Source organism: Gadus morhua, chromosome 13, assembly GCF_902167405.1.
Source record: "Gadus morhua chromosome 13, gadMor3.0, whole genome shotgun sequence".
NCBI classification, from domain to species: Eukaryota; Metazoa; Chordata; class Actinopteri; order Gadiformes; family Gadidae; genus Gadus; species Gadus morhua.
In genome coordinates, this window is record NC_044060.1 from 25711963 (window position 1) to 25726128 (window position 14166).

The 14166-nt window shown below is 41.9% G+C and overlaps 1 protein-coding gene and 1 pseudogene across 3 annotated transcripts in view; both read left to right on the top strand.

Annotated features, from left to right (window-relative positions):
• The window catches only part of LOC115557690 (protein phosphatase Slingshot homolog 1), a 99553-nt gene that overhangs the window by 521 nt on the left and 84866 nt on the right, over window positions 1–14166 (top strand). For 2 of the 3 annotated variants that reach the window (XM_030375692.1, XM_030375691.1), the window contains exons 2-4: window positions 103–265; window positions 3627–3664; window positions 5161–5261. In XM_030375692.1, the coding sequence (XP_030231552.1) occupies window positions 185–265; window positions 3627–3664; window positions 5161–5261 (220 nt within the window). In that variant the 5' untranslated portion in view covers window positions 103–184. The remainder of the gene's footprint in view (window positions 1–102; window positions 266–3626; window positions 3665–5160; window positions 5262–14166) is intronic. The other variant, XM_030375693.1, reaches the window with a different exon arrangement.
• LOC115557693 (uncharacterized) lies at window positions 5268–13076 on the top strand (annotated as a pseudogene).

The window sequence follows — 14166 nt, forward strand, 5'->3', positions numbered from 1 at the left end:
GGATTGTGTGACCCCTGGGACTAAGTGAACGTATAATGGAGTGGACGCTGCCAGCTCCTTTGAGGCATTTATGTGACTCCGAATAACGTTGTCCATCATTAGGTTAATTTAGTCAGCGGCACCATCAGCACATCATCACCCCAGGCCGTCAGCTGGTGCATGTCCAGACTCGCAGCCTTCAGCCATGGCACTGGTGACCCTGCAGCGGTCCCCGACTCCCAGTGCAGCATCCACAGCCAGCACCGCGACCACCACCGCGGGGGAGGTCAGTCTGCTAGTAGTGAGATGAGAAGGTTTGGTCGTTCAAAGGAAAGCTGAGCTTATAATAGTGGTACTTGTGGGCCTGCTGTGTGAAGCTAGGCTATCTTATTTCTTTAATGCTAGGGGGGTTCATTTAGCTTTCATTGTTCGGGGTCAGCATAATAATGGTGAACACCACACCATATACACGGATGAAAGTTAGTAACATAGTGTTGGTCAGAGGGAGTATTTATGGCTTACTTGCTTATTTGGTTTATGGTTGGGCTAAGAGGAGTAGCCAGCGCAGGTTAGCGAGACCTTTAGCTGCTATGGCTAGCTAATGATGGTCTGATTGTTGACATAGTGCCCAATGTACTGCAGCGGTTAGACTAGTGATGGTCTGATTGGTGACATGGTGCCAATGTAATGCATTGGTTAGTCTATTAATGGCCTGATTGTAACATAGTGCACAGTGTACTGCAGTTGTTAGTGTATGTATGATCTGATGGTTGACATAGTGTTTGATTGGTGTAGCAAACCGTTGATTCATCATGCACACTCGTTAATGCTGCACTCCACTGTTGCAGATCACAGTGCTATCACACTTGTTCAACTGTAATTTTAGGTATAATGTGATGGAATATGCATTTCAGTTCATTTTGAAATTGCACTTATTGGGAATGAAGTAGCTAGGTTATAATATCTAAATGATTGATGAACATGGAAAATATTAGCCTACTTTCGACTCTCTTGATGGAAAGGTGTGAAATTCCAGACTGTTAAATAGTATTGTGGAGGGGGGAAAACTAGGTTATTCTCATGTTTTAAGTTGGCATTAGTGTTTTTTTGCCCAGGGGGATGATCGATTATGTACTTCTTTGCTCCAACTATTATTAACCTTAATTTTAAACTGCAGGGATTGTGTCAGTCAGATATTGCGTGGGGTCTTACTCTGTACCAGTAGAAGGCGCTAGGGGCCCACTTATCCAATATACACAAGTTACACTTGTTCAATAAAGCTTTTATTATTACAGAGTAGGGCCCGACCGGTATTGATTTTTGAGTGCCGATGCCGATTATTTTCAGAGAAAAATTACGATTACGATTTAATCGGTCGATTAAAAACAAAACAAAAAAAAGACTATAAAACATAGTTTTTAATTCCTTAAATATACTTCAAACACTTTTGACGAATATGTGAATTGAATGCAGAACCTTTTAGTGTTTTAGAATACATTTACAGTCAAAAATGAGTGTAATGTAAAATGTAAAATAAATAACTAACTCCCAATGTGCTGCGCTCGTGAGCAGTGACTAACACATGCGTGCTGAGCAGTATGGTCTCACCGTTAGAGTCTACAGTATAACAAATTAACATGGCCTGGGACCTAAAGAAAAACAGGCACAACGTGCTCAAACAACGCGTCTTGTGTACATTGGTGAGGTGAGCGCGCAGCTGCCTGAGCGAGCGTGCTTTCATGTTGTACGGTAAAATTCAATCTCCTCTTTTTTACTCCAGCTAAAGTTGTTAGTTAGCAAGGCGAGTAGGAGCGCAATCTGCAGGATACTAAGCGCAATAACATTTCTAAAAAAAAATAAAAAAAATCGGTTGTAATCTGCGTCTTTTTGGCAGATGTTGATTTTTTTCAAAAAGGCTATAATCGGCCGATTAGATCGGCAGGCCGATGAATCGGTCGGGCCCCATTACAGAGTGGTAAAGGTGAATGGTAAAGCCTGTTTATTTTTCAATGTATTCAAGTTTGGATGCTTCTGTTGAGCCCTATTTTTCATGCTGTAAAACAAGTAGTTTGGCACTGCACGTACATTTTCTGTCAACATGATGAAGCGTTTGTGTGCTCTCAACATTACTGGACAATGGCACATTTTAAACAAATAAGCCTTCACACAGACTCCCAGTACAGCTTTTAATGCACTGCAGAATTAACAAAATCAGCACGTGTATACGAGTGGCAATATTCAGAGAGCTCCTCATATTCCAAAAGCTCCTCATAGAACTTGTAAATCACTACTCTAAGACCGTATGATAAATGCATGCTTGCATATTATGAATCTATTATGCTATTTTAATCATTAGCCCACCTTCAGTGGGCTAATCCAAAAGTCCGGACTCACGGACAGACTTTTCTGCGCAATCTCGCGAAATTAGTAAGGCCTCAGGGCTGCCCTAATGTTGAATTTCAAAGGTCATGAGGGTTTGAGTCTACCCTTACCGAGCCCTTTCCGTGAGTCCTTATTAGTGCAGACGTAACCTAAGGGAATTACCCACAGTTCAAAGGATTGGTACGTTTACTGCGGAGACCATAGGGATATTAGGAAGGTAAACGACAACAACCAAATTATTACTTATTAAGAAAGTTGTAAATATTGAAAAATATGTTCAATGAGCAGCCGTCTCCTCTGCCTTGGCCGTTTGGAAAGCAACAAACATAAAATGAAAATTCCCAAAGCGGCAACCGGCAAGTGTCAGCAACATCTTTGACGTTGCCAAGGTAACATGTTCTCTCGTGAAGTGCTGTCACTATCCCATTTTTATTGTTACAATTTTTTCTATCCGAGCCCTTGTGGACTCACACACTCACTCACTTAAGTTAATTAGCACCTCCAGATCAATTAAGTCTGTGACTCCTTAGTCCTTAGTCATCAGGGCTCACTTTGGGATTGGCCCATAGAAACCTATTAAACTTAGTAAAACAAATAAAGAAAATCGTACGTTAACAGTCTGTTTTGGAGTTGTTTCAAGATGTTCGTTATTTTACCAATCAGCCAAGTCAAATTGAAATACAACAATGCCGCTGAGAGGCACTTAAGAGTGAATTTCCTAATTTCCTAAGTGTTTTTATTTTATTTAAATTATAGTCCTCCTCTGGGTATATGCACAGGGGTAAGAAATGGTAAAATTTTCTTCAAAGCAAGGATTGAGGGTTTGTATTCACAAGAAATATTGGTTCTAAACAGCTATTGACTTTTCATTATACTGGAGCCTGTCCTTGAATTAATTTGCCTATGGATACAATCCAGCAGTGCATCTTCCGTCCACCGGGGGGGCAACATTGTGGCTAATAGCTGATAGAGTTCTATACAGTCCTCTGGTATATGAAGCATTTAAAAACTGCTTAGTCATTGGACTGTCTTAAACTTATTTTGTCTGCAATTTATTATTTTACTTTATGTATTTTAAATAAAACAATGGCGTCCCAATTATAATGACTACTAAGAGAAGGCTTTCTGCTCTTATACTCATCAAATATTTCTATATATGAACATTAAATTTGGTAAAAATATATAATCAACCTTTTATAAATAGTAATGGATTTTTATCAATTTATTATCAGAATAAATGATTATCAATATCTTTTGTTTTTCAGGATTTTGGGAGTGATGATGAACGAAGGTTAAATCAGAGGTAAGTCTATCCTATTATACAAGACTCGCAGAAGCATGGAACATCTTCTTTCCAAAGTGATAGATGTTGCTGTTTCAAAGACGGGAAGAAGAGATTCAACACAGGGATGCAGGGACGACTTCTAAAGCAGATCAGTAATAAAGTTGTTTTTATTTTTTTAGGATGTTATGCCTGTCTGCTTGAAATTAAAAACACTATCATAAATTAATGGTTTATGATTTGAGTGTTAAAAAAACCCCATAAAACATAAAAAAAACATCCATAATGTCAGCATAACATTTACAATGCAAATGTTGAATTGCTGCATAATATAGACGAGATTAGTTAAAGCAAATTAATCAATGATTTACAATCACTAAAGTGGGAAAAACTCAATTAAAACATGAAAACACAAGGTTTTAAACACAAAATGTGAAGATATCTAAGCAGCAATGTCTTTAAGCGATTTAAAACCTAAGAAATAATGATCTGCGTTTAAAATAATCAGTGAATAGTAGACAGCACAACCTGCTGGTCCTGGTTAGAGCTTGCCTAGTAAGAGGGGTTAGTGCCTGTCTAAACACCCTGCAGGAGGCAGTGGCCCTCTGCCAACAATGACCTCAGCTTATCGCCTCGCTGCACAGCAGAACAGAGCAGGAGCAAGAAGTTTGATCCCTTTTACCCTCAAGTAGGCTTAGGTAGAAGGAATTGAAACAAACCGTAGCGCAATTGTTGGCTCCAATCCCTGACACAAATTGTGTGTTTTTTTTAACCCTGATGCTTCACTTCAGTCAGACCGTCATAGCTACTGATCTTAAATTGTAAAATGGCCGTCCTGGTATTTTTTACAACGTATCCTCTTCATGGCATTCAATGTTATACGAGCAGACCAGGTTGTAGGCCTCTACCCTGTCTTCATGGACACACTAGAGGGGCTTATTAGTGACTGATAGAAAAGCACAACTCGGCGCTAGCTACGCAGTTCAGTTGCTGTGAGATAAGTGTTGCATCTCAGCCTGCAGGCGGAGCTACCTGGGCTCATTCGTCAGGCTCAGCCCTGACGAATCAGAGAGCCCCTTAACTGCTGCGATCAAAACAAACTCCAACTGACATGGACCATCTGAATTGCAACCAATCATGTTAGATGTTGCCACCAGGAACAACCTGCCATAGGGAAGTTTTTTTGTCTACTACGGATGTAATTCACAAGTGTGTGTGTGTGTGTACGAACTTTAATGTGACCCGAGTTGTTGTAGGACAAAGGTTACAGCTACAGTGAATCCCAATATGGAGAGAACATTGATTTGCTTGTTTCAGCATAGTAGTGGAAAAGTGATATACTATGCATTGTTCATTGCTAATGCTTAGCAAACCTGAGTCTGACCATCATGTTGTGCCACAGCCTACAGCTGTACGTCTTGCATGGTTTTGCCACGCGGTCCTTGCCCTGGTCCTTGCCCTGGTCCTTGCCCTGGTCCTTGCCCTGGTCCAAACCCTCCTTTTTTGTCCTCCTCCAGCCTCAGCGAGAGTTTCTTCATGGTGAAGGGAGCTGCTCTCTTCCTGCAGCAGGGCACCAGCCCCCAGGGCCAGCACGCACAGGCCCACCACCAGCACGCAGGTCAGGTCTTTCCAATCCCTAGGCACGGCTGCTGCTGCGAGGCCGGGGTCTGAACCATCACAACCCCCACTCCAGTAAATGTGGATGTCATGACAAGTCCTTTATTCAGACTGTTAAAAGTCATGCATGTCAACCGACAATTGGTGGATGTAGGTAGAAATGGGGAAGAGTTCGAAATTACTATCAATCTATCTTCGATTGTTTTGCTTGTCAGGTTTCAATTTGATACTTATGTAGATGTATTGTCAGTTCAACCCAGTGGGGTATTCCACGAAGCCGGTTTTATCACATAATTAACCGGGTAAGTTAACCCAGGGTTTGCGGTAAACCTAGGTTTTCCGTTCCAAAATGAACACAGTATGTTAGTTACTATAGGAACATATGCTCAGAATCAAACCTGGTCGGAGCAGGTTTTGCGCAGGTTAAGTTTTGAACCGGTTTTGGGTATTTAAACCCACGTTCATCGCAGATTTCATGTGTTCAATGCAATCCACCAGGAGTGATTAATAAGACCACGGCTCGACATCTTTTCATATCCGGATGACTTTATGCTGGAGAGAAATAGATTCTCGAGCAAATCATTAATATATTAAATAGCCTTCTCCAGCCTTACATAGCCAACACTACCAATCGAGGACCTGACCTCAGTTCACTCCAGACTATTTGCGTAGCCCTCAGTTTTTTGCAAATTGTAGTTTTATCTGTAATGTTGGAGATGCTGAGCACATCTCAGTCCTTTTAGATGACCCATCCACGCCCGGATCAAGATCTTCATCGGCCCTTCTATCATACAAAGAGCAATATTGGCGTTGGAGTACTATGCCGAAACGCGCTTTTTTTTAAATACAGGAGGGACAAATATGGTCTGAAAATTTAAATGCTGGACTGACAAAATATACAAATACTATGGTGGGAAAATACCATTTTGTATGTTTTTATACTTCGTTTTTGCTTGATCCGCTGAACCATTGGAGTACATATTTTTTTAGAAGAAAAGGGTTATGTGGTAGGAACGTTAAGAATGCTTCACTGGGATAATAATAGATTCCTGCCTCAAATATTAAGGATCATGCTTTTGACATGTAACTAAAGCATTTACGCGGTCAGCGATCCGCTGCCAGGCTTTGGTTCTCTGGGTTACAGAGGCTTTAGCGTTCCCCTTTCTTGGAAAGGAACCTGGAGTTCCATTTCATTGAAATAAGCGTCCCGTTTCGACATTTCGATCAGGGTTTCCATGATCCATACATCACGTCTTTATAGGTTTGGCGTGGACGCGCACAACCCTGAGTTAACCAACCCCCTGTTTATTGAACTAATGCATAACCCGTGTGGTGGAACCGACGGCTCTGGTTTAGTTGGCACAGCGTCAATCAACCTAGAGTTCAGCGTTAACTCGTGTTTGTTAAACCTCCGTTCGTGGAATACCCCACAGAACTCTTGCGTACAATATTGCTGCTGGCTGTGGCAAATGCTTACTTTCCTATTTTGTACAAACTAGATGAAGGTCCTTTTTTTGGTTCATCTCGATCGATCGATCTCTCTATATCTCAGTAGCGGCTGGTGGTTTTTTTAAATGAGGGAGGAAGGACTGTGCGCTTGGTTGCCATTGGCCTGCTTGCACTTTGCCTGCTTGCACTGTTGGTGTATGGTGGTATAAGAATTTGAGACTCAAGTTGTTTCAGGGTGTTTTGGTGAACTACAAAATAGTAGGGAGGGATAGTTATGTGAATAAAATTGATACAAAGCCACCAGTGGCATCACTGTAATTTGAAAGCTGGTGGGAAGCATGGGAAGCATTTTAAATTGACTACAAGGGCAGAAGGAAAGGATGCAAAGCCCACTCGTCAAATCAGGCCTAATCTTGATTTGTAAGATTAAATAAAAAACTTCAATGATTGAAGTTATTGGTTGTAATTTAGCTATGTTTATTTTCAGTTACAATTGTTTTAAGAGAAGACTCAAGAACAAAAGTGATGCCATTTAAAATGCATCATGCTCTGAATCATTTACCCTTTCCACAATATCAAACAAAACGGTCAGAGTAACAAACTAGTAAAAGAGCGAGAACATTATTTCAAACAACGTGATCTATAGGCATGATGCCTAGCAAGGAATGTCGCATAGCAGCACCAACGTGAACTTGACACTTGTCGTGGCGTTTGGTTGCCCTATCATGATTTTTCACATCAGTGAAACCATGAACAGCCCATGTTGGAGATTCATTAGCAAACAGGGCCAGCAATACAGTCGATTGCTAGTAATGCTACCAGTAAGCCATGAGTACCTAGCAAACCATGTAGCACCCACAGCACTGACGTTGCCATTGCTTTTGGTGATCTCGATTTTGCGAAGTGGTCTACCTTTTTCTTTGGACGCTAATTTAGCACTGTTACTCAATGAAGGGAATTTCTTTGTGATTAAACATGAACAATGTCCTCTGTTTCCATTGTACACTTTATTCGCAAATGTTAGAATCTCATTATCTTCCAGATGATTTCACCTGCTTTGCGTCTCTAAGGGATCACTCACACTAGGCCATCTGGCCGTGGCCGTTTTCACACCTAACCGTGCTCAAATCTGCCTGTGTGAGTGTGGCCAGTCTGGCCTGGTCAGGCCAACTTGGCCACTAGGGAGAGGTGTGCTGCTACGGTACGGGCCGCCAACGAATTTTCTTTTTTCAGGGTGGTAGCGGGAAGCTCGTAAATATTCATGAGGGAACTCATCCCTGATTGGCTGGGACTTGGCGGGACTTGTTGGGCTGGGACTTGGCTCGCTGGGACTTTATCAGAGGGTTTGTGGGAAAATCACGAACGCAAATGAATTAAACGTGGTTATAAATCAACACGAATCATTTTAGCAATAATGTGACACATGATACCCACCTACTACACGGCAACTCTATAGCTACCTTTCTATAAGTACAAACGTTAGCTCACTCGTATAAAAGCCCCTGTGAAACTGTTATGTGCCACCGGGGCTACTGTAGTAAATCCTTTTTGTATTTATTATATTTTATAACGTTATGTATAGCGCATCGCAGTGCTTTCGGCAGCTGGAGAATGTTTTCAAGTTTATTTTTTTCTAATTGTTTGTCCATGTCTTGATATTTCCATTAAGATTCCATTCTGTTCTGTTTCTAGAAGTGGTGAGCATAATGGCAGGATTTATCAAAGCTTGCAACATTTGCCAGACCCATGTCAACTTTGAGGAGATGGAGCTGCTGGAGGTTAGGTGCAGATGGATAAGAATAAAACCAAAAAAAAGTGTTGTTAAAGCAAGGTTTATGTCAAACTTATTATGTTAATGGTGCTCCAGGTCTTGTTAGGCTGTTGGCAAACAAATGTGTTTCATTGGTGTTCCAACCCCTTTTTCCCCTTTAGTAGTACAGAGGGTATAGACAAACATCCTCTTCTGGGTTGGTTTTAAATGTATATGTCCCATTGGCGAAGTTTAGTTGTAGGCTATTGGGCAAAAGCATCACCTAAACAATTTAAACAAACAACATTCACATCATTAAAAGGAAATCAACTTCTACCATCCGTGCATGGTGCACGCTTAACAAACCTAAAGGCATAGATATTTGGTTGCAACATGCATTTGCCTATTCTTTAAATGTCTTTGGTGCTTCGACAGAAACTCTTCCCTGAGGACTATCAACACCATATCTGTCAATTTGAGTCTCTTGAGGGAAAGAACTGCAACATTTCTCTTCAAGTACGACTTCACACTGAGGAGGAGGTTCGCAGATGGCTTCAGGCCTTTCAGAAGTCAACACAAACGACATGGCGGGTGAACAAAAGCTACCCTGAGGAACGACAAAGGCAGAACATGTACAGAGTAAGTGATTCCATAGCAGGTGCATTAATTAAATTTTGCTGAGTCAAAACCTTAATTGAATGTGTTTGAAGGTGGACCTAAGATGCCAACACAACACGCGGAATTCATCCTCAAAAAAAAAAGTATCCTGACCTGCTGTGATGTATGTCGTTCTCAAGAGGCAAAGCTTTTCAAAGAACAGAAAGTCCAGGTGAGATCCAAATATAGATTTGCTACCCCAAAAAACAGACTTGCTGTTTTGTAAAAAAAGTCACTCTGTCTCAGTTTTCTAAATAATGTAATATATAATGATAATTGTATTGTCCTCAGATCTGCTGATATACACATCAATGAAGGATTGTGTCTCTACATCACCCTGAAACATGCACATCATCACCTGCTCATGTGTGCTGAGGCTATGCGGTACCGAGATGTAGCACCAGAGACCAGCAATAAACTGCAGACTCTTTTTGAAAGTGGCCACTCTCCCTCTTCTGCTCTTACCACACTAAAATACGACCTTCAGGAAGAGATGGGTGACTCATACGTCTTTGAAGCTGCTGATCGCTCCATTTGTCCAGATCTAAGTTTCTGTTTTAGGTAAGTAATAGTAAAACATACAATTGGAATATTTTAAGAATGTGAGCACTATTATCAAGTGAAGAAATAACATCTTCCTCTGCCCTACAAAGGAAAGAACAACATACCAGACAACTGGTACAGGGGAATGCCTGAAGATCAGAATGCAGACCAGTCTGTCACAGGTAAATAACTTTGAATGAATATACTGTTCATTAGACAATCAGCCATAGTTTCATTAAAAATATATATAATTCCTTTACATTTTTCTTTATTTAGATCCCCTTTGTGCAGCTGCAGCAGAGAGCCTAGAAAGCCCAGCCCGAGGAGTGGATGAGGATGGCGATAGTGATGGCTGCTCAGCTGGTGAGTAATCATCGGAACAAACCAGGCAGAGGTGGGCAGAATTCAAATTAAAAGTGTTTTAATGTTATGTGGTCTTACACCGAAACAGGACAGCAGAGAAATAATAAAGAAATTCAGTGGGAGAGAGATGGATGGAATAGGCTTGATCTGATAGTGACCTTCAGGTCATCTGTATTGTTGGGTGTGCTGTAACTCATCAGAAATTATGTGTTTGAGGGGGGCTGGTCACACACACGCACGCACACACGCACGCACGCACACGCACGCGCGCACACACACGCGCGCACGCCAGAAGTTACTACCATTTACACACACGCGCGCACACCAGAAGTTACTACCATTTACACTCACGCACGCACACCAGAAGTTACTACCATTTACACACACGCACACACACACACACTAGAAGTTACTACCATTTACACACACCAGAAGTTACTACCATTTACACACACACACACACACACACACCAGAAGTTACTACCATTTACACACACACACACACACACCAGAAGTTACTACCATTTACACACACACACACACACACCAGAAGTTACTACCATTTACACACACACACACACACACACACACACACACACACACACACACACACACACACACACACACACACACACACACACACACACACACACACACACCAGAAGTTACTACCATTTATACACACACACACACACACACACACACACACACACACACACACACACACCAGAAGTTACTACCATTTATACACACACACACACACACACACACACACACACACACACACACACACACACACACACACACACACACACACACACACACACACACACACACACCAGAAGTTACTACCATTTACACACACACACACACACACACACACACACACACACACACACACCAGAAGTTACTACCATTTACACACACACACACACACACACACACACACACACACACACACACCAGAAGTTACTACCATTTACACACACACACACACACACACACACACACACACACACACACACACACACACACACACACACACACACACACACACACACACACACACACACACACACACACACACACACACACACCAGAAGTTACTACCATTTACACACACACACACACACACACACACACACACACACACACACACACACACACACACACACACACACACACACACACACACACACCAGAAGTTACTACCATTTACACACACACACACACACACACACACACACACACACACACCAGAAGTTACTACCATTTACACACACACACACACACACACACACACACACACACACACCAGAAGTTACTACCATTTACACACACACACACACACACACACACCAGAAGTTACTACCATTTACACACACACACACACACACACACACACACACACACACACACACACACACACCAGAAGTTACTACCATTTACACACACACACACACACACACACACACACACACACACACACACACACACACACACACACACACACACACACACACACACACCAGAAGTTACTACCATTTACACACACACACACACACACACACACACACACACACACACACACACACACACACCAGAAGTTACTACCATTTACACACACACACACACACACACACACACACACACACACACACACACACACACACACACACACACACACACACACACACACACACACACACACACACACACCAGAAGTTACTACCATTTACACACACACACACACACACACACACACACACACACACCAGAAGTTACTACCATTTACACACACACACACACACACACACACACACACACCAGAAGTTACTACCATTTACACACACACACACACACACACACACACACACACACACACACACACACACACACACACACACACACCAGAAGTTACTACCATTTACACACACACACACACACACACACACACACACACACACACACACACACACACCAGAAGTTACTACCATTTACACACACACACACACACACACACACACACACACACACACACACACACACACACACACACACACACACACACACACCAGAAGTTACTACCATTTACACACACACACACACACACACACACACACACACACACACACAGACACACACACACCAGAAGTTACTACCATTTACACACACACACACACACACACACACACACACACACACACACACACACACACACACACACACACACACACACCAGAAGTTACTACCATTTACACACACACACACACACACACACACACACACACACACACACCAGAAGTTACTACCATTTACACACACACACACACACACACACACACACACACACACACACACACACACACACACACACACACACACACACACCAGAAGTTACTACCATTTACACACACAATCACAAAACATTTACTTGTTACTACTAGTAAACATGAACCAATACTTGTTGATGTACTTGTATGTTGTTGTTCCCATTGCCAGCAGGCTGGAAATTCGGGTCAAGGGGATGATGGAGGGCCTCATTGAAAATGTACAGTCTGGGTTTGACTTGTACAAGGCTCCCATGGAGAAGATGCTGGCCTCCTATGACAGAATGACAACAGACAGCCAGCTAATCTCTGCACTGGCCACATTTGGCCGGCAAAGTGCCCCTGCCGGATCAGTTGCTTGGAGGATGGCGAGAAGGGGCATGCAAGCAAGCATGAAGATTGGAGTGCAGCCGACAGCTGTGGCTCGTCGGAAGACGCCACTTGGAGGCAGGCCTGCCCTCATTACTGGGCGGCCAACAAAAAGCTCAAGAAGAGAGCACAACCATGGAAGGGCAAAGGGCAATTCACTGCCCAAAAGGCCGGCACCACATATTATATCCCAGTGTGTCACTGATTGTGTTGCACTTGGCAAAAATCCCAGTAAAATATAGACAAGAGTTTTTTCGTTTACAAACTTGTCCTTCTAATTGCATTGAATGCAGCCTTATATATTTGTTTTTTATTATTATTGTTCTTGTTTAAATGTATAGCTGTCATTCGTTTACAAACGTGTCCTTCAAATTGCATTGAATGCAGCCTTATACAAAATTCTTATTTTTATTATTGTTCTTGTTTAAAGGTTGGGTATGGAATTCGCTTTTTTGGCAATTTTTGCAGAATTACTTGAAATCCTTATCATAACCCACTTACAGTCACTGAGTTAGAAGTACTGACATGAAAATTAAGTTAAACCGGACAGCACGAAAAAAAGAACAAAGAAACCAACAAAAATTATTATTGATCAGTATGTTTTTGTATATAGTAGTTTTATAATAATTGTTGTAAATAGTCACATGAATGTTTTTTGTTGTAAATAGTTTTATTGTTGTATATATGTTTTATAAGTTATATACGAATACAGGGGTTGACACTAACGGTTGCCCGCTTGCCCGGGGCAAGTAAAAAAAATGTTTGGGCAAGTTGAGATTTTTTCTGGTTGCCCGAACGGGCAAGTGGATTTTGGGTGGATGTTAATATAAAAGCTATTTATTCAAATGTTTTTAGAAACGGCAGAACAACCTTTTGTTCCTCAAAACCACACAAAATAGAAGTAGGCCTATTTGCAATTGATCAGCGCGCTGTCTTCTCTTCTCTCGGAAAAGGGAGTTAACAGACACGCATCGCTTCAGTGCGAATATAGCCCCGCCTTCTGTCACTCACTCGCAGTGCGGTCTCTGGCAGTGATTCGCTAAAGGTTTGCCAACACAGCTAGCATCTCAAGTGCAGCACCTCCGCGAACGGTTTAGGTAGAAGTTAAATGGAGTAGTGCTGGAGGAGTGCAGTTTGGAAGTACTTTGGATTGAGGCAAATTATCAAGGAAAGTCAAGAACACGGTTTTGGGTTTCATAACTGTGCACATGCACACAGCAATAGCGATCTTTTTCACGAAATTGGACCCTCACAAACTGTATATTACATGAAAGCTGAGCCTCCACTTATTCCAACAGTCCAAACCATATCATTCTGTGACTAAAACTCGCAAATAACAACTTAAGAAGAAACGTCCCCTTTTCTTTTAACAACCAAAAATGAAGTATTACCTTTGTGATTTTTGTCCACAAAGTTGATTCTGATCTAATAAAACCACCATAAAC